Here is a 21,162-nt window from a genome sequence, read left to right as displayed (position 1 = left end):
TAAAAATCTGGAATTAAAAGTCTAATGATGACCATGAAAAACCCATCTGGTTTACTCATGCCCTTGAGGGAAGGAATTCTGCTGTCCTTACCAGGTCTGGCCTACATGTGATTCCAGACTCACACCAATGTGGTTGACTCTTAAATGCTCTTCTAATGCAATTAGGGATGGTAACTGGCTGGGACTGTTAGTTCATTGTTGCATTGATCCATGTAGTTTCCTTGGAAGCACAACAGTCTATGAGTGAAATAGGTATAGGCTTTAGGAGTGTACAAGAATGTAGTGGGAACCCCCATTTGATAGGCACCATTGCTAACCCAGCGTCAGTGTAACACTCAAATGGGTGCAAGATTCAGCTCACAGGGGCCAGTTATAGAGGCTGTCCTTTCACTGTGCACAGAAGTTAGTGTTAGGAGGGAGCAAAGGGTATTTGTTCAAATATTGAGTAAAGCCAGTCAGATGAACTTTGTCATTCTGGGCTTTGCAACATAATCATCTGACCATGCTATCAGATTATAAATAAAACAGTATCTGTCCCTCTGGAAAAGGCACACCTTGCGAGACATAAGCAGCTTCTTTATAAACTTTTCTTCGCATAGAGGATTGTGAATCTTTGGAATTCTCTAATGGAGGGGGTCATGGATGCTCCATCGTTGGATATATTTAAGTCCGGGATAGACCGGGATGGGTCTCTCAAGGAATCGAGGGTATGGGCGGGAAAGCGGAGTTAAAGCCCAAGATCATATTGAATGGCGGAGCAGGCTCGATGGGTTGAGTGGTCTACTCCTGCCCCTATTTCCTGTGTTCTTGAAACTGGGAATTGGGACCAAATTATTCCGGTGTCATCTGCCAAGACTCACTCTGTTTCCAGATGACTGCAGACTGTAGCTGTACTCATTGAATCATGGCGCAAGAGAGCGGAGGGCTGGCGTATGGCCTGTTGCCCATGTTTTACGTTGCAGGGACCCTTGTTGATTAGAAATGTCCAAGCGCTCGTCACTCCTCCTTTGATTTACAGAACATATTCTGTTCACTTCTGTAGGCATCCAGAATGATGGCCATTATCACCCCAATGTTGCTGACTTTGGTTACACCCGTAACACTGAGCAAAGAGCAATCATTTCTGCAACGTCATTTGGTCTAAGCCTGGTTGCGAGATGCATGGGCCTGTGTTTGGGTTATATGATGACACAGCTGATGGTAAAGGCTGAATTGCTCAAATCCCAGAGGGAAACTTGAAACAACTGTCATAACCCATTTTTGCAATTTGTATGTTTTGAGATGCAGGCTTTGAATTCAGTAGTAATAAGACCACCGAGTCTCAAGAGGTTTTTTTTTAATATAAAACTAAATTAAACATATATCAATACAAGGAAAATTGTAAACACATACATACATCTACAAAGTTACTACTATAATAACTACAAAAACCCCTAATTAATCTGACTCTCAGTTATACCCCCGTTAAAGCAACCGTAAAACTCAGATTTCAACAGACCCTTGGAAAAGCACACCCTGGGTAGTCCTATTCAAAATGAGTTTCTTTCAGTTCTGGGTCCTTGCAGACAGACTTGAGGCTTACAGGCTGGAGGCTTCTCACACTTGTTGGATCTTAAAATGCCTCTACGTTACCCACGACCTCCTTATACATATCTTTCTCTACGAATGTAAAGTTTCCATTGTATCACTCGGCTTTTAACTTTCCCTCTCCTAATAATAACATCCTTTCATTCCACCAATTTTATTAGTAAGCTGAAAAAGAAAATAAACACAATGCTTGGCATCTTCTAGCTAGGTGCAAGATTTCACCCACAGTCTTGAATGTGTTTCTTTTAACAAATGCAAATTTACACTTTACCTTCTATCCTCCTTACATTTACCTAATTAACACCTCAAAACTACTATACACCAAAGCACTCAGACTAGCTGGTTTTAATCCAATTAAGACACACACACACACACACATAGACACAGATCCACCAGAACTCTATTTTAAAAAATAATTTCCAATAACACCGTTCTATCTCCTTGACAGTTACAAAAGGGCTGGGGCTTGGCATCACATTCCAACCCGGGTCTACAGCATGTGAGCCAGGCCAATGGAGCATTGCATTGCTGGGGATTCCATTATACTGATCAGACATCACGCCGATGTGCCTCTCTCTGCTCAGCTGGAGGTTAGAGAGACAATGGGAGACTCTGATGGATTGGGATGAAAGGCTTAATTAAATTGAATGGGTCGTGTTAAGAGTTTTAGGTTTTATGGTTGTGTTTGTTTAACTTTATCTCTTTGTCACTGTGCTCCCTGCTGTATTTTTCTTTTTCCTTTCATTCATGGGATGTGGGCGTCGCTGTCTGGGCCAGCATTTATTACCCATCCCTAATTATCCCTTGAGAAGGTGGTGGTGGGCCGCCTTCTTGAACCGCTGCAGTCCCTGTGAGTTATTCTCCACAGGAATCCTAGCCTCAGACCTGCTGTTGTAGCTACAGTATTTATATGGCTGGTCCAGTTCAGTTCCTGGTCAATGGTAACCCCCAGGATGTTGATAGTGGGAGATTCATTGATGGTAATGCCAGTGAATGCCATGGGAAGATGGTTAGATTCTCTCTTGTTGGATATGATATTGCCTGGCACTTGTGCAGCGTGAATGTTACTTGCCCCTTGTCAGCACGCATGCTTGTCACCTGCTAACTCATCACATGAGAGACTGAACAAGCCTGAGGAAAATTGGGTGGGATCACTCACAGTGCTACCCATTCTAATTTGGTCCCTTTCCCTGTACCTGCTCCACTTTCATCCCCTTTTCCCTGGAGCTGTTCTGCTGTGGTTCCATTTTCCCTGTTCCCATTTCGCTTTTCCCTGTATCTCCTCTATTCGTTTACTATTTATTTTTTCAAGAGATTTGGGCTTTGCTGGCAAAGCCAACATTTCCTGCTCATTGCTCATTGCCCTTGAAAGGTTGGTAGTGCCGCCTTCTTGAACCGCTGCATTCCATAGGAATCGTGCAACGAGTAACTCACCTCCTGACTCCTCAAAGCCTGTCCACCATCTACAAGGCACAAGTCAGGAGTGTGATGGAATACTCCCCACTTGCCTGGATGAGTGCAGCTCCCACAACACTCAAGAAGCTCGACACCATCCAGGACAAAGGAGCCCACTTGATTGGCACCCCATCCACAAACATTCACTCCCTCCACTACCGACACACAGTAGCAGCAGTGTGTGTACCATCTACAAGATGCACTGCAGCAACTCACCAAGCCTCCTTAGACAGCACCTTCCAGACCTATGACCTCTACCACCTAGAAGGACAAGGGCAGCAGACGCATGGGAACACCACCACCTGCAAGTTCCCCTCCAAGTCACTCACCATCCTGACTTGGAAATCACTGTTCCTTCACTGTCACTGGGTCAAAATCCTGGAACTCCTTTCCTAGCAGCACTGTGGATGTACCTACACCACATGGATTGCAGTGGTTCAAGAAGGCAGCTCACCACCACCTTCTCAAGGGCAACTAGGGATGGGCAATAAATGCTGGCCCAGCCAGCGAAGCCCACATCCCGTGAATTAATTTTTAAAAATGTGGTGTTAGGGAGGGAGTTCCAGGACTTTGACACAGCAACAGTGAAGGAACGGCGAAATATTTCCAAGTCAGGATGGTGAGTGGCTTGGAGGGGAACTTGCAAGTGGTGGTGTCCCCATGTGTCTGCTGCCCTTGTCCTCCTAGATAGTAAAGTTTGGAATTTGGAAGACTCTGTCTAAGGAGGCTTGTTGAGTTCCTGCAGTGCATCTTGTAGATGGTACACACTGCTGCTACTGTGCATCGGTGGTGGAGGGAGTGAATGTTTGTGGATGGGGTGCCAATCAGGTGGGGTTGCTTTGTCCTGGATGGTGTTGAGCTTCTTGAGTGTTGTTGGAGCTGTACTCATCCAGGCAAGTGGGGAGTATTCCATCATGCTCCTGACTTGTGCCTTGTAGATGGTGGACAGGCTTTGAGGAGCCACGAGGTGAGTTACTCATTACAGAATTCCCAGCCTCTGACCTGCTGTTGTAGCTATGGCATTTATATGGCTAGTCCAGTTCAGTTTCTGGTCTATGATAACCTCCCTGGATGTTGATGATGGGGGATTCAGCGATGGTAATGCCATTGATTGTCAAGGGGATGTGGTTAGATTCCTTCTTGTTGGAGCTGTTCATTGCCTGGCACTTGTGTGGCATGAACATTTGCAATCTATCCTAGTTCAACCCTGTTCCCCTTCACCCATTTCACCATGGTTTATTTTCACTGCCCCGGTTTTACTTTGATTGCCAGTCTCTCCAATTTCACCACTCCTATAAATGTGTATCCCTTGGACATGTTCACCTGACTTTTTTCCTTTCCTTCCCTTTCCGGTAACCAGCTCCATGTGTCAAGGGCTGGTCTAGTGTCCTTGGTTGTAATGACTGTTGGAGCTAATGGAGTTCTGGGTCTCTCTAGAATTCACACAGCTAACTAACCTCGCTGAGTCCTGAGGTCATCTCAGAAATAAATTTAGAAACCGGCCCCTGACAGTTTTGCCATGAGAACTGAATGCCATCTGGAAATATCTCCTCTAAAGGGCTACAGGTTGAAATTTTCAAGACTGAGATTGACTGATTTCTGTTAGGTGAGGGCGTCAAGGGATATGGGCCAAAGGTGGGTAAATTGGGTTGAGGTACAGGTCAGGCATGATTTAACAGGATTGTAGAACAGGTTTGAGTTGCTGTGTTGTTCCAGTTATTGATAGAGGGCAGGAACTCCAGAGAGCTGCGTTCTTCAAAGGGCCTCAGCAACTTATAGGTCACATTGCCCTGGTACCACATAATACTCAACTTCATTGGGTTTGGTTCCATATCTAGCACCGCCACTCTCAAGGGCATCCCGGTTCACCAGTTGCAGCCAATGTGGGATTTGATGCCCCGCCATTCCCATAGGTCCATTCCATGGCCGCTACCTTAGAGGGGCTTGAAATATCATTCCGGATTTTTACTTTTTTGCTTTCAATTCTGGCTCGCTTTGACCAGCTGTGGCTTGTTTTCCTTTATCCTGTGGGACTCTGGAGGTTTTCAGCAGCTTTTCCCCGAGAGAATCCAAAAACGGGTCCCGCTGCGGGCTCTGATGCTTTGCGTTTGCCTGGCGTCTGAAGGCGTGAAGCGGGACGTCATTCTGTTCTCTAAGGCCGCGCGCCACAGCCCGAACGAAATGAGCTTGTGGTGGGAGATATAAAAAGTATTCCCGAGTAAAGGGGGAGGGGTGCGTTAATTATAGTTTTTTCTAATGCGTAATATAGCTTTAAGAAGAATGCGGTTAAGGGAGATCACATGATCTTGAGTAACCAATAGAAGACTAGTGCGGGCTACCTCTGCAGTTAGTAGTCAGTGGTATGGAGATAGAGTTTGAAGTGGAAGCATGCATGTAGTTGCTGCTGAGTATCTTTGCAAATAAACATAACTTCCACCTAAGAAGTGTTTGCTGATAAACTCTATCTATAGTACCAACTTGGCCACCACTTGCAAAAAAGCATGCAATAAGGATCCACAAGATCCAACCCCATCCTACTTATAGTATGGAGCCCAAAACTGCACAAAATACTCCGACTGTAGTTTTGCGAAGGTTAGAGACAGATCCACAAACATCTCAAGTGTTACATTCTTGAGCTCTGCTCATAAAACCATCATCCCGTTACACAGAAACACAGAAAAATAGGAGCAGGTGTAGGTCATTCAGCCCTTCGAGCCTGCTCCGCCATTCAATACGATTGTGGCTGATCCTCTTTCTCAACGCCGTACTCCCATTCTCTCCCCATACCCCCTGACGCCTTTAGAGTCTGGAAATCTATCTATTTCTTTCTTAAATATATTCAGTGACTTGGCCTCCACAGCCTCCTGTGGTAGAGAATTCCACAGGTTCACCCCCCTCTGAGTGAAGAGGTTTCTCCTCATCTCAGTCCTAAATGGCCTAACCTGTATCCTGACACTGTGACCCCTTGTTCTAGACCCCCCCCAGCCAGAGAAACATCATCCCTGCATCCAGTCTGTCCATCCCTGTCAGAATTTTATACATTTCAATGAGATCCCCTCTTATTCTTCTAAACTCCATTGAATACAGGCCTAGTAGGCCCAATCGCTCCTCACACGACAATCCTGCCAACCCAGGAATCAGTCTGTGACCCTATCCATCCGTTAGTGACCTTATTTATTGGGGGGGTGGCGTTGCCTTTAAGGTCTCATGGACCTGAAGCCTCAAATCTCTACTCTCCCATGTCAAAGTGCAATTCCTCTTTTGACTTTTCTCCAACCAGGGGCACCATTTTACAGTAAGAGCTATCTGCTACGATCCACCATTTTATCCATATTCTCTCATGGCTCCCTTTGAGCCTTGGGCTGGTTAACCGTTCCTCCAGTTTTAGCATTGCCCTTGAGCTTGGACCCCATTCCCTTGAACCTTTCATCCAAACCATTGATCTACATGGTGAACAGACGCAGTCCCAGGACAGGACTCTGTGGAACACTGCGTTTCTAAGTGAGTGGTTGTTAGGTAATTTACGCTTTTGATAAGTTGTCTAAGCCACAAAGCTCACAGGTAATGCACAAGATCCAACATTTCTGCACTCCTGAGACATGACTTCAAACATGGCCAATGAGAATGTGGGCCCCATTCTCTTGCCTCCTTCTCGACGAAGCTGATAGATCTTGTCCCCCACCCACTCCCCACCTCCCCAAAACCCTGCCAGAACCTAGTAAACCCCCTCCTCAATCGTCACTCTTCACCCTTATCCTATCCTTAGTCTAGCCTCTGCCAGTCTAGATCCTGGTATCTCAGTGCTCCCTTATCCAGCGACTGCATTCCCAGCAACCTCTATTTTAAAAAAAATTCATTCATGGGGATGTGGGATTTGCTGGCTGAGCCCAGCATTTATTGCCCATCTCTAGCTGCCCTTGAGAAGGTGGGGGGTGAGCCGCCTTCTTGAACCGCTGTGGTCCATGTGGTGTAGGTACACCCACAGCGCTGTTAGGGAGGGAGTTCCAGGATTTTGACCAAGGGAGACTGGGGATGGGGGGAGGGGAAGGGGTGGGCAGCTGTTGGGGGTGGTGGTGGAGACGGTGGTGTAGAGATAATGTCACTGGACGTGGTATCCAGAGGCCCAGGCTAATGCAGTGGGGACACGGGCTCAAAACCCAGCACAGCAGCTGGTGAAATTTCAATTCAATTAATAAATCTGGAATTAAAAGCTTAACGATGACCAAGAAGCCATTGTTGCTTGTTGTAAAAACCCATCTGGTTCAATAAGGTCCCTTTAGGGAAGGAAATCTGCCACCTTCACCCGGTCTGGCCTACATGTGACTCCAGACCCACAGCAACGTGGTTGACTCTTAACTGCCCCTCTGGAATGGCCTTGCAAAGCCACTCAGTTCAAGGGCAATTAGGGATGGGCAACAAATGCTGGCCTTGCCAGTGACGCCCACATTCCATGAAAGAATTAAAAATAAAACACAAACTTCTCCCAGTGCTTACAGCCCCCCACCCCCCCCAAGGTTTTCCTCCCCATACCCCACATCCCAGAATTTGCCGAAACACCTTCACCGGTGTCCCAGGGGCTGCTGGACCCTCGCCATGAACTCAGGCCTCGGGTCTGGTCTCAGGACCGGCCAATCAAGAGAGAGAGGGACCCCTCAGAGAATATGGCCGGTCACCTCTCCCGGTGTTGCCAGGTCCCGGGACGTCTCTCGCAAAGAAGGCATCGCTCGCACCGCGTGGGCGTTTTGCATTTGTTAAATTGGTCAGTGTTGCTGCAAAATGGGCCGCGGTGTCTAGGCTTTTCGTCTCGCACCCATCTGGACAGATTTGCAAAGGGTATCGAATCGAAAGGGAAACCTCTGCCTCAGGGAAGCGCGTTCACTGAATCCATTTAAGACAGAGGTCGACTGATTCGGGTCCGGCAAGGGTTATCGAAGGTTATTGGAGGCAGATGGGAAGGTGGAGTTCGAAACGCAAACGGATCAGCCACGATCCTAAGGCCTACTCTTCCGCTCCTATTTCGTGTGTCCGCATGGGGCTTGTGAAGACCAGTCCAAAGATGACAGAGGGCAAAATGCAAGGGCAGAATGGGTTTAGAGTTTGAGGTTGTAGATGTGCAAAACACCGTGAGTAATGTTGGTGAGCTACAGCCACGACTGTGATAGAGCAGCGGTGATGGAGACCTGACTTAACCAAGAGGAGGAGCGTACATTTAATCTCTCTGGCTACCACGGATGCAGGAAAGATAGGGAAGGGAATAAAGCAGGGAGCGCAGGAGTGTTAATCAACGGTAATGATGAAGCACTGACTGATGATGCACTTGCAATTTCAAAAACTGAATCTATTTGAATTGGAATTTCGAAGGGGGAGGTGAGAGTGACTGCCCTTGACATCAAGGCCGTATTCGACAGAGTGTGGCATCAAGGAGCCCGAGCAATACTGAAGTCAATGGGAATCAAGGGGGAAAACTCTCCGCTGGTTGGAGTCACACCTAGCACGAAGGAGGATGGTTGTGGTTGGTGGAGGTCAAGTCATCTCAGCTCCAGGACATCACTGCAGGAGTTCCTCAAAAGTGCCCTATGCCCAACCATTGTCTGTTGTTTCATTAATGACCTTCCTTCCATCATAAGGTCAGAAGTGGGGATGTTCGCTGATGATTGCACAATGTTCAGCACCATTCGTGACTTCTCAGACACTGAAGCAGCCCATGTCCAAATGCAGCAAGACCTGGACAATATCCTGGCTTGGGCTGACAAGTGGCAAGTAACATTCGCGCCACACAAGTGTCAGGCAATGACCATCTCCAACAAGAGAGAATCTAACCATTTCCCCTTGACATTCAATGGCATTACCATCACTGAATCCCCCATTATCAACATTCTGGGAGTTACCATTGATCAGAAACTGAACTGGACCTACTATATAAATACTATGGCTAGAACAGCAGGTCAGAGGCTCGGAATTCTAAGACTTATAACTCACCTCCTGACTCCCCAAAGCCTGTCCACCATCTACAAGGCACAAGTCAGGAGTGTGATGAAATACTCTCCACTTGCCTGGATAAGTGCAGCTCCCACAACACTCAAGAAGCTCAACACCATCCAGGATAAAGCAGCCTGATTGATTGACACCCCTTCCACCAATCTAAACATTCACTCCCTCCACCACTAACACACAGTGGCAGCAGTGCATACCAGCTCCCACAACATTCGTCAAGGCTCCTTAGACAGCGCTTTCCAAACCCATGACCAAGTCAAGATGGTGCATGACTTAGAAGGGAACTTGCAGATGGTGGTGTTCTCATGCAACTGCTGCCCTTGTCCATCCAGGTGGCCAAGGTTGTGGGTTTGGAAGGTGCTGTTGAAGGAGCCTTGGTAAGTTGCTGCACTGTATCTTGTAGATGGGATACACTGCTGCCACTGTGCGTCGGTGGCAGAGGGACTGAATGTTTAAGGCGGTGGATCGCATGATAATCAAGTGGACAACTTTGTCCTGGATGCTGTTGAACTTCATGAATGTTGTGGGAGCCGCACTCATCCAGGCAAGTGGGGAGTATTCCATCACACTCCTCACTTGTGCCTTGTAGATGATGGACAGGCTTCGGGGGGGTCAGGGGGTGAGTTACTCACTGCAGGATTCCCAGCCTCTGACCTGCTCTTGTAGCCACAATATTTATATGGCTGGTCCAGTTCAGTTTCTGGCCAATGGTAACCCCCAGGATGTTGATAGTGGGGGATTCGGTGATGGTGATGCCATTGAACATCAAGGGGCGATGGTTAGATTCTCTCTTGTTGGAGATGGTCATTGCCTGGCACTTGTGTGGCGCGAACGTTACTTGCCACATTTGCATCAGGAAGCAGTGGGACCGGGATCTGGATGGTTGTCGGGAACTGGAACACAGCGTGCGATGTGGATGGGAACCAGGAGGAATTTTAATCGGAGTTCATTTTAATATGGGATTGAATCCAGGATTGGGCGATTGGTGTCGGGGGTGGAATTGGGACTGGGGTTGAACTGGGAATGGGATTGGGCTCTGGATTGGAGCCAGCGGCAATATTGGAATGGGAGCTGGGAATGAGATTAGGATCGGCTTGGGGATTTGGGGGCAGGGGTGGAATTGGGAGCCGGATTGACTCTGAATGGGATCTGCATTGGGACCAGTGACCGGATTGGAAAGGATGAGTAGGGATTGGCAGCAGGGTTAGAGGATTGGGATTGGGATATGAACCGGGACCAGGGTTGGGATTGAGGTTTGGATTCAGCACTTTTAAAAAAAACAGGAATGGGATTGGGTTTAAGAGGGACTGGGATTGGGAGTTTGAACAGGAGTTACGTTGGGATCCGATTGGTCTGGGGGGACGGGATTGGAATGGGAATGACCCAGGGCTGGGGGGTGGGAAAGTGGGATTGGAAGAAGTAGGAGAGAGAGAGAGAGAGTTCAGGTTGGGAGCGAAGCCCGGGAATCGCTCTGGCTTCCGGCTGAAATACGCTTGAAATTGCACCAGCGTTTGGCGGTTTCTCCGCCCCCACCCAACCCAACCCGCCCCGCTGCCCCGAGGGGATGGACCAGGCGCTGAGAAGCCAGTTTCGGACAGCTGACCGGCCGCCTCCAGCCCTCTCTCTCTCTGTCCTGGTCACTGAGCACAATGAGGATCCGCTTTGCTCCGGTCAGGATCCCTCTGGAGAGGAGGCTCCAGACCCTGGGGGTTCTGCAATGGGTCTTCTCATTCCTGGTTCTCGGTAAGTACCTCTCCTCCCGGATCCTCTTACCCCCCTCAACTCCCCTGTTAGGTTTCCCTCCTCCTCTCAACTCCCTGGGTCTCTCTCTCTCTCTCACTCACTCTCAACTCCACTTGGGGATCCTCTTTAAACTCACTATTTGCCCCCACCCATCACTAAGGGGTCCCTCTTTTACCCCCTACCCACCCCCCACCCCCCAACACCACCCCAGTGGACCCTCTTTGACTTCCCATTCTTCTTGGGGTCACCCTTTTCCCCCCAACCCCAGGGTCTCTTCCCCCTCGATCACTCCCACCCACCCACCCCAACCACCTGGACGTCTCCCACCCACCCTCCCACCCCCCTAACCACCGGGACGTCTCCCACCCACCCTCCCACCCCCCTAACCACCAGGACGTCTCCCACCCACCCACCCACCCTAACCACCGGGACGTCTCCCACCCACCCACCCACCCCAACCACCTGGACCTCTCCCACCCACCCACCCACCCTAACCACCTGGACCTCTCCCACCCACCCACCCACCCCAACCACCTGGACCTCTCCCACCCACCCACCCCAACCACCTGGACCTCTCCCACCCACCCACACACACCCCCCCCTCCCCCCTCCCCACCCCCCAACCACCTGGACCTCTCATACTCTCAATCGCTGGATTCACTTCCCCACCCTCAACGTTCCCCCCCCACTTCGCTCTCTCTCTCTCTCTCTTCTCCACCCTACTCCCACCGCAGGAGGTGGTTGGGGGGGGTGGAAAGAGGGAATGGGGTGGGGTGGGGTGCGGGAGGGGAGAGTGACCCTGGGGAGGGAGTGGGTGGGGTGGGGGAGGGGAGAGTGACCCTGGGGAGGGAGTGGGTGGGGTGGGGGAGGGGAGAGTGACCCTGGGGAGGGAGTGGGTGGGGCGGGGGAGGGAAGAGGGACCCTGGAGGGGGGCGGGAAGCGGAGAAGGATGGGAGAGGGACAGCGGGGAGGGGGAATAGTGGGAGGGGAGCCCACCACACCTGCTTCCCCCTCACCCTCTTGGGTCAGTTCATGGTCCTTTCTTTCCCCCAATGCGTTCCTCCCTCCGACCCACCCACCCTCCCCCCGACACCATGGGAGAGCGATGCCCCCTGACATCAGTAACCGAGGAGGCGAATTGCCCAATCTCTCGGGGTTGGGAGACTGGACTGGGGAAAGTGTCAGTGCCGATTTTCGCAATCGCTGCGAGGAAACTGAGAGGCTGAAGCTGTCAACTTGTGAAATAATTCCGTGTCAACATCAGTGCTTTAATGTTTCACCCGACGAGTTGCACAATCCGTGGGTTGAGTGTGCCACCGCTGTCGGAGTGGGCGGAGGGGGTACAGAGGGTGCTAGGCACAGCTGCTTGGCTGTTACAGGCTGTGCACGTTTGCACTGGGCACAGCAAGAGCCCACGCCTTGCAGCTTGAATGTACCCCGGGTCTGGCTGGGTTCTGATCTCTCTTTGCCCTCCCCTGCCCCCACCCCCTCCATCCACCCATCCACCCATCCATCCCCCCCTTCCCTCTCACCCTGCCCCCCACCCACCCACCCTTTCCCCCGCGCCCCCCACCCACCCCTTCCCTCTCACCCTGCCCCCACCCCCCCACCCACCCACCTTCCCTCTCACCCTGCCCCCACCCCCCCCACCCACCCACCCCTTCCCTCTCACCCTGCCCCCACCCTCCCACCCACCCACCCCTTCCCTCTCACCCTGCCCCCACCCACCCACCCCTTCCCTCTCACCCTGCCCCCACCCACCCACCCCTTCCCTCTCACCCTGCCCCCACCCCTCCACCCCCACCCCCACAAAAGAGTCATACGGACTCGAAACGTTAACTCTGTCTTCCTCTCCACAGACGCTGTCCGACCTGCTGAGTTTTTCCAGCTATGTCTGTTTTTATTTCAGATTTCCAGCATCCGCAGCATTTTGCTTTTATATAAGATTAAGAGGAGATTTTGTGGAGGCGCTCGAAATCATGAGGGGTCTGGACAGAGTAGATGGGGATAAACTGTTCCCGTCGGTGGAAGGATCGAGAACCAGGGGGCACCGGGTCTAAGGTGATCGACAAAAGAAGCGATGGTGACACGAGGAAAACCTCTTTTCTTGCGCAGCAAGTGCTTAGGATCTGGAATCCACTGGCTGAGGTTGTGGTGGAGGCAGACTCAGTCCTGGCTTTCAGGAGGGGATTGGATAATTATCTCATGGGAAAATAACTTGCGGGACGAGCGGGGAGTGGGTCTGGGCAGGCTGCTCTTGCAGAGAGCTGGCACGGACCCGACGGGCTGAATGGCCTCCACCTGTGCTGTAACTGTCCCAAGATTCTATAATCCAAAAGAATTAGGCACCCAGGAGACAACTGACGTCAAGGTCGGTCAAAGAGATGGGTTTAGAGGAGGAGGGAGGAGAGGAGTTGAGATTTAGAGGGTGAATTCTAGAGCCTTGGGCTTAGGCAGCTGAAGGCACGGACGCCAATGGTAGAGTGAAGGGAAGGCACAAGGGGCCAGAATTGAAGGGTCGGAGAGTTGGTTGGGCTGGGGGAGGGAGATGAGGTTACAGAGGTAGGGAGGCTATTGAGTGATTCTTGATCTCGAGGGTGAGGTTTTAGACTTGAGGCATTGGGGAGGAATAAGGAGTTGGAGATGGGATGGTAGTTTGGATGGAGAGAGGGTTAGAGAACGGGTTTTTTTTTTTGGTGGGGGCATGATGATAGTTTTGATGGGTGGTGTGATCACGGAGTCATTATGGCACAGAAGGAGGCTATTTGGCCCATTGAGTCCATGCTGGCTCTCTGTAGAGCAACCCAGTCAGTCCCACTCCCCCTGCTCTATCCCTGAAGCTCTGCGAGTTTATTTTCCTCAAGTGCCCTCCAATTTCCTTGTGAAATCATTGATTGCCTCTGCTTCCACTCTCCCTCGTAGTTGACGAGTCCCAGGAGAGAGGAACATGAACTCTATCGGGGAGAGCAGATGGATGGTGGTTACGTTCGAGGGAATGGGGTTGAGGGATCCAGAGGTGAGCTTGTACAGGGGAAGGTGGGTGAGAAACGAGGGGTTACTTTTTGATTTCTGTCTTCAGCACAGTGCTGCCTGGCTATCTTCGTCCTGCTCCTGCTCACTAACTACTGGTACCTTGCTGCCATTTACGCCGGATGGTTTTACTTGGACCGAGAGACTCCGGGGAGGGGCGGCCGGAGATCAATGTGGATCCGGAACTGGCCAGTTTGGCGCTACTTCCGCGATTACTTCCCGATCACAGTGAGTTTGCCGCAGCCTGGCTCGGATTGAACGCAAGACGTGGCGAAGCTGGAAACAAAAATAAAAATTTTAAAAATCACGCATCTCCCCTTTCCTGGCAATGGCCCATTGCTGCAAAACAACACCCGGTGTGGGACTGAGTAAAACACAGCGCAAGATAAATAGCCATCTCCCACCCCCACTGCTTCGTGTCCTTTCACTTTCCTGCCCATCCTGTGAGCCTCCCTGGAGCGGTTAATGGTTTAATTGCTCTGCGTTTGACTATGTGAGTCTGGTAACTGATATGTGCTCACTGTGCTTGATTGATTAAGCCTGGGTGATGACTCAGAGCAAAGTAAACCGAGAAAGACCGAGAAGCCGAGTTGTAAGCATGAGGGCAGACACTTTGTGACCTTAAAACTCTTGTAAATAAACTTGTTGCGCCCTTAGAAACTAGAGGCATTGAGCATAAAAGCAGGGAATTACTGCTGAACCTTTTACACAGCTCTGGTTACAGACAAAAAAACTAGAGTATATCATCCAGTTCTGGTCACCACACTTTGGGGAGGATGTGAGGGTCCTTGAGAGGGTGCGGAGGAGATTTACCAGAATGGGGTCCAGGGTTGAGGGATTTTGGCCACAAGGTTGGGTTGGAGAAGCTGGGATTTTTCTCCTTGGGGGCAAAGGAGATTGAGGGGGGATCTGACAGAGGGACACAAGGTGATGACAGGTTTAGATAAGGTAGACAAAGAAAAGCTGTTCCCGTTGGCTGATGGCACAAGGGCTCGGAGACACCGATACAAGGCTTCATACAAGAGATGCAGGAAGGGGGAATGTGAGGAAGAACCTTTTTCTTTTTACACAACGAGTGGTAATGACCTGGAACTCGCTGCCCACGAGGAGGGCGGGGGGGTGGGTGGGGTGGGGGGGGGGTGGAAGCTGATTTCAGAAGGAAATTGGATGGGCACCCGATGGAAATAAACTCGCAGGGACGTGTGGACAGAGCCCGGGGGTGGGGGGCAAGAATGGGACTGACGAATTGCCCTACAGAGGGCCGGCATGGACCTGTTGGGCCGAATGGCCTCCTGCTGGGTTGTAATGATGCTATTATGTGCTACGTGCTCCCTGGAAGATGCGCATGTGGGTAGCCTCTCAGCCACCTTTACCGATTCGCGCAGCGTAACAAGGCGGAGTCGAAGGAACATTGGCACCCGGAGCCTCCCAGATTCCCCCGAGTGGCCTGTGAAATTGACGCCCCCGACCCCCAACCCCCCAACCCCCCACCACCATTGTCCCCGCCGGCTCCCCCTACCCTTCCCGGCTTCCATGTGCAGCCCATGACTCATCTCCCCTCTCCAACCACCCTTGAGCGGGGCAATGGTGACATTTGGGAGCGGGCGAAAACCATTCTCCTCATTGCCGGAACGTGGTGGGTGGCAGACTCCGGGGGGTGGGGGTCACGGATTGGGGGGGTCAGATGTCATCGGGAGCGCCGATTGCCTGTACTTGATGATTTGTTGAAACGATTCCCTCCCTCCCCCTCACCCCCCCCTCCTCTCTCTCCCTCTTTGTGAAGCTGGTGAAGACGGCAGACTTGGACCCGAAGCACAACTACCTCTTTGGCTTCCACCCTCATGGTGTCCTGGTTGCTGGGGCATTCGGCAACTTCTGCACCGAGGCCACTGGCTTCTCTCGGCTCTTCCCCGGCCTCACCTCCTACCTCCTGATGCTGCCCTTCTGGTTTAAGCTGCCTTTCTTCCGAGAGTACATCATGTGTGGAGGTAAGTGCTGTGCCTTGTGTGTCTACCTCTGCTCGCGCACGGTTGTGTGCCTGTTTATGTCCTTATTCCATTCTCTCCTGGGACGAGGGCTTCGCTGGCTGGGCCAGCATTTATTGCCCAGCCCTAATTGCCCCCTTGAGAAGGTGGCGGTGAGCCGCTTTCTTGAACCACTGCAGTCCATGTGGTGTAGGTACACCCACAGCGCTGTTAGGGAGGGATCCAGGATTTTGACCCAGTGACAGTGAAGGAACGGCCGATATATTTCCAAGTCAGGATGGTGAGTGGCTTGGAGGGGAACTTCCAGGTGGTGGTGTTCCCCATGTGTCTGCTGCCCTTGTCCTTCTAGATGGTCGTGGGTTTGGAAGGTGCTGCCTAAAGAGCCTTGGTGAATTCCTGCAGTGCATCTTGTAGATGGTACACACACTGCTGCTACTGTGCGTCAGTGGTGGAGGGAGTGAATGTTTGTGGATGGGGTGCCAATCAAGCGGGGCTGCTTTGTCCTGGATGGTGTGGAGCTTCTTGAGTGTTGTGGGAGCTGCACTCATCCAGGCAAGTGGAGAGTATTCCATCACCCTCCTGACTTGTGCCTTGTAGAATCTGTGGGTGTGTGAGCGTAAGAGTGTCTGTGTCAGGAGCCCTCAGTGTTTGATGTTTTAAATTTTGTTGCAATGCTGGGTTAGGGAGAAAATCCAGTTAAAACTGACCAATGGTTCCTGTTTCTGGTTGAAAAAAAAGACTTGCGTGTACCTATTGCCTTTCATGACCACAGGACATTGCAAAACACCTTTGCAGCCAGTGAAGTACTTTTTGAAATGTATTCACTGTTGTAATGTAGGAAAGAGGGTAGCCAATTGTACACAGCAAGCTCCCACAAGCATTTATTGCCCATCCCTAATTGCCTATGTTCAGACTGCATTTAAGAATCAACCACCATTGCTGTGGGCCTGGAGTCACATGTAGGCCAGACCGGGTAAGGACAGCAGATTGCCTTGCCTGATGGACATGAGTGAACCAGATGGGGTTTTTTTGCAAAAAAATCACCGATGGTTTCGTGGTCATCTCCCAGATTTTTATTGCATTCAAATTCCACCGTTGGCCGTGGTGGGGTCCAAACCCGGGTCCCCAGAGAATTACCCTGGGTCTCTGGAATGCTAGTTGAGAGGCAGTACCGCTGTGCCACCCCCACGTTTTGTTATAGTCCTTTATCCGTGAGCAATGCCACGGGGGTCCACTAGGAATAATGAATGAACAGACATCGGAAAAGAGGCCATGCTGAATTTAGATTTATTTAATGACTCTTTGAGCCCTTTATCCATGAGCAGTGCCATGGGAGAGCCTTCCAGTGTTACTTTCAACCTTCACCCTGCCGATCGGTTATTGCCTTTGCTGACTGGCTGTTGCCTTTTGTTTCAACGTTGTTGCAGGGCTGGTCTCTTCGGAGAAGCACAGCGCCAGTTACATCTTGAGCCAGGAGAGTGGCGGGCAGGTGGCGGTGTTGGCGGTGGGAGGTGCCCCGGAGTCGCTGGACGCCCGCCCAGGGGCCCTGACATTACGGGTGCTCGGGAAGAAGGGGTTTATTAAAATGGCGCTGAAGACCGGGTGAGGGTTAGGAGGAGTGGGTTGAGGATCGGGGAGGTGGGGGGGGGGAGGGAGGGGGGAGGGGAGGGGGGGTATGAGGTACTGGGGGCGGGGAGACACCCCCAAGAGGAATGAGAGGGCAGATCGGGGGGTGAGAGGATTGGCTCGTGAGGCTGGAGGGGGGTGGACATCAGCTCCTGCGATGAGGAGCTTGAGTAGGCCAGGACCGTGTTCCCAGGGGAAGAGTAAGAAATGTATAAAATCCTTCAGCAGTCGCCAAGAGTAGATGCTGAGAAGATGTTTCCCCCCCTCGTCGGGCAGTCTACAACTTGGGTGGGTGGGTGGGGATGTCGGGGGCTATGACACTATCTCAGAATGATGTTGGGAGGGGGTGGTGGCCATTCAAGACTAAGATGAGGAGAAATTTATTCACTCAAAAGGGGCTGCGAACTTTTGGAATTCCCTCCCCCAGAGAGCTGTTGATGCCCAACCATTGAGGATATTCAAGGCTGAGATTGATAGATTTTTGGACACTAAGGGAATTGAGGAATATGGGTAAAGTGGAGTTGAGATGGAGCACCAGCCATTATCTTGTTGAATGGCAGAACAAGCTGGAGGGGCCAAATTGGCCTACCCCCTGCCTCCTATTGTGGTTCTTATGGGCATGGACTCAGGTGCGTCCATGTTTGGGGAGCCGATGTGCCCTGGGCTAAAAGGGGAAAGGGTGGGTGAATCTCCCCCTCCTAAACACTAGGGGGGGTCACTGTGCCCTTTCTTCCCAGACCAGTCAGAGCCAAGAGGTTACCCTTGCTGGGGATTGACGGGGGTGGTCACGGGATGAAGATTCGGGTGAGGGGGCTTTATGGGGGTGGGAATTGAGATTTTGAAGACTTTTTTTTTAAAAAGGGGTGAGTCTTTGAGGGAGAAGGGGGGTGAGTGGGGTGGGGAGGAAATTTGAATATTGGTGATGTCAGCTCCTTTCCTTCTCTCCCGCGACCCTGCAGTGCCCACCTCGTGCCGGTGTTCTCGTTCGGTGAGAACGAGCTCTTCAACCAAGTGGAGAACCCCCCCGGCTCGCTGCTGCGGAACGTGCAGGAAAGGCTGCAGAAGGTGATGGGCCTGGCCCTGCCCCTGTTCCATGCACGTGGGGTGTTCCAGTACAGCTTCGGATTCCTGCCCTTCCGAAACCCTGTCTACACGGTCGGTAAGAGAGAGAGAGAGAGAGAGAGATGCCGCGACGCAGGCTTGAGGGGATGAGGGCAGAAATGTGGTAGAAATTGGGTTTGGTTCCCTTTTTTCCAAGCGTAGGCCCGAAACCAGGCCTGGAGCCTCAATTTGGAGGCAACTTGTCCGATCGCAGCTTCAAAATTTCGTGAGATTCTCGCGCCTGGGGCGTAACCTTGGAAAACTGGCCACTTTCTGCAGCTCCGCCTCCCTTTTTCCTGCTACCCCATCGCATATTGTCACCATGACCATCAGATCTGAACAGTGGTTAAATCACTGCTGACAAATCACAGCACCACCAACTGGCCAGAGCCTGCAACTGCATTGTGACAGGCAGCTGTTTACATACAGGATTGCCATTGTAACTCTTTGCACAGACAATTTGAATAACACAAAAACTGGCATAGAACCGATTGATACAAGATTTTTATAACACAGGTTATGATCGGGTGGTTTCTCTTGTCAAGACGGTGTGCGGGAGGACTAAGCCAGGCAGACAAGGAAGATCCCGGGCCTGTGCTGTGATAGTGACCTCTTCGGTGGGCCGACATGATAATCGGACGCAATCCCACAGAGTTAGAGAGGGGTGAACCAGCCAAAATTCCCAATCCTTACACTGTCCGATGATCCTGACGGGAAAATGTGATGCTTCCAGTAGTTGAACAGCTTGCTGACGCTTTCAAAGGCTTCCTTCCTCCTGTGTGAATATTGGGCATGTGGGCTGCAGATCAGTACCTTAGCAACAGACCATGGCTTCCAACTGGGGAAAATGAGACAAGGAAGGGAATGGGATTCAGGGTGGAAAGCAGAATGTCGTGGACAAGTATTTCAATACTAAGCTTGTATAATATTTCATTATCTTTTTGTCTGTTCTTCTGTCTGTCTGTCTCTCCCTTTCCTGTCTGTGTCTGTGTGTTTTGTTCAAACCCCTCTCTCTGTTCATTTGTCACTCTCACTCACTCCCCTCCCATTCTTTCTCTCTCTTTCTCTCCCCCTCTCTCCACAATCCCCTCTCTCTCTCTTCCACCTCTCTCTCTCTTCCACCTCTCTCTCTCTCTTCCACCTCTCTCTCTCTCTCTCTTCCACCTCTCTCTCTCTCTTCCATCTCTCTCTCTCTCTTCCACCTCTCTCTCTCTCTTCCACCTCTCTCTCTCTCTTCCACCTCTCTCTCTCTCTTCCACCTCTCTCTCTCTCTTCCACCTCTCTCTCTCCCCCCCTCTCTCTCTCCCCCCTCTCTCTCTCCCCCCCCCTCTCTCTCCCCCCCTCTCTCTCCCCCCCTCTCTCTCTCCCCCCCTCTCTCTCTCCCCCCCTCTCTCTCTCCCCCCCTCTCTCTCTCCCCCCCTCTCTCTCTCCCCCCCTCTCTCTCCCCCCTCTCTCTCTCCCCCCCTCTCTCCCCCCCTCTCTCTCTTCCCCCCTCTCTCTCTCTCTTCCCTCTCTTTCTTTCTCTCCCTCTTCCACCTCCCCCCGCTCCATTCTCAGTGGGAAAGCCTATTCCTGTACAGAAGAACTGTAGTCCATCCCGTGAGGATATTGAGACTCTCCATAAGGAATATCTGGATCGTCTAGTCGACCTGTTTGAAGACCATAAGAGCAAGTACGGTATTGAAGAGCGCAGCCACTTGGTGCTGATAGAGTGAGACTGGGCAGTGCCCCCACACGGCGTCACCCACAGCCTCCCGGTACAGATGTGTCTGGAGGCTCATGCGATCTCTCCTGCGATTGGCCAATCTAATAATACTCAATTAAATAAACCTTAGTTTACCGCCTGGTAACAGCTTCCCAGAACCCCTTCTTTCATCTCCGCATAGAATTGGGATCGTGCCAGAGAGAAAGATCATTTAAAAAGCTCCCGTCTTTGGGAATGTTTCTGCTGTTGAAAGGTTTTTGGCCAGGTGCGAATTTTATTCTCATTTTCTTCTTAGCCAGTGCCCTGTGATCGAGGGTGACTTGCTTCCACTCCCGTTCGATGGATCCTGAGGTCTGATAAGTCCAGTGATGAATTTTCTCCAGTGTTCAGTGTAAAAATCCTAGATCATGTACAGTACAGGCTGTAGAGCACTACAGGGAGCTTCTCTCTCACCCCGTGCTGCACCTGTCCTGGGAGTGTTTGATGGGGACAGTGTAGAGGGAGCTTTACTCTGTATCTAACCCCGTGCTGTACCTGTCCTGGGAGTGTTTGATGGGGACAGTGTAGAGGGAGCTTTACTCTGTATCTAACCCTGTGCTGTACCTGTCCTGGGAGTGTTTGATGGGGACAGTGTAGAGGGAGCTTTACCCTGTATCTAACCCCGTGCTGTACCTGTCCTGGGAATGTTTAATAGGGACAGTATAGAGGGAGCTTTACTCTGTATCTAACCCCGTGCTGTACCTGTCCTGGGAGTGTTTGATAGGGACAGTGTAGAGGGAGCTTTACTCTGTATCTAACCCCGTGCTGTACCTGTCCTGGGAATGTTTAATAGGGACAGTATAGAGGGAGCTTTACTCTGTATCTAACCCCGTGCTGTACCTGTCCTGGGAGTGTTTGATAGGGACAGTGTAGAGGGAGCTTTACTCTGTATCTAAC

General features: G+C 51.2%; 1 protein-coding gene across 1 annotated transcript; it reads left to right on the top strand.

The window, feature by feature from the left end:
• The first annotated feature begins 3,994 nt into the window (after positions 1–3,994).
• Positions 3,995–20,379, top strand: mogat3a (monoacylglycerol O-acyltransferase 3a). The gene is made up of 7 exons (XM_078533869.1): positions 3,995–4,001; positions 10,619–10,779; positions 13,859–14,037; positions 15,593–15,797; positions 17,222–17,396; positions 18,380–18,579; positions 20,079–20,379. Exons 2-7 carry the CDS (start codon positions 10,686–10,688, stop codon positions 20,234–20,236), a joined length of 1,011 nt encoding a protein of 336 aa, XP_078389995.1. The 5' UTR covers positions 3,995–4,001; positions 10,619–10,685; the 3' UTR covers positions 20,237–20,379.
• The last annotated feature ends 783 nt before the right edge of the window (positions 20,380–21,162 follow it).

The sequence above is a fragment of the Cetorhinus maximus genome, chromosome 34 (assembly GCF_964194155.1).
Source record: "Cetorhinus maximus chromosome 34, sCetMax3.hap1.1, whole genome shotgun sequence".
In the NCBI taxonomy this organism is placed as follows: domain Eukaryota; kingdom Metazoa; phylum Chordata; class Chondrichthyes; order Lamniformes; family Cetorhinidae; genus Cetorhinus; species Cetorhinus maximus.
The sequence above is the reverse complement of the archived record's forward strand: the minus strand, read 5'-3'. Positions and strand labels throughout refer to the sequence as shown.

Coding starts and splice junctions, on each gene's coding strand:
- mogat3a (XM_078533869.1), top strand. CDS start 10,686: ATGAGGATCCGCTTTGCTCCGGTCAGGATCCCTCTGGAGAGGAGGCTC. Junction 10,780..13,858: donor CTTCTCATTCCTGGTTCTCG/GTAAGTACCTCT, acceptor TTCTGTCTTCAG/CACAGTGCTGCCTGGCTATC. Junction 18,580..20,078: donor AAACCCTGTCTACACGGTCG/GTAAGAGAGAGA, acceptor CTCCATTCTCAG/TGGGAAAGCCTATTCCTGTA.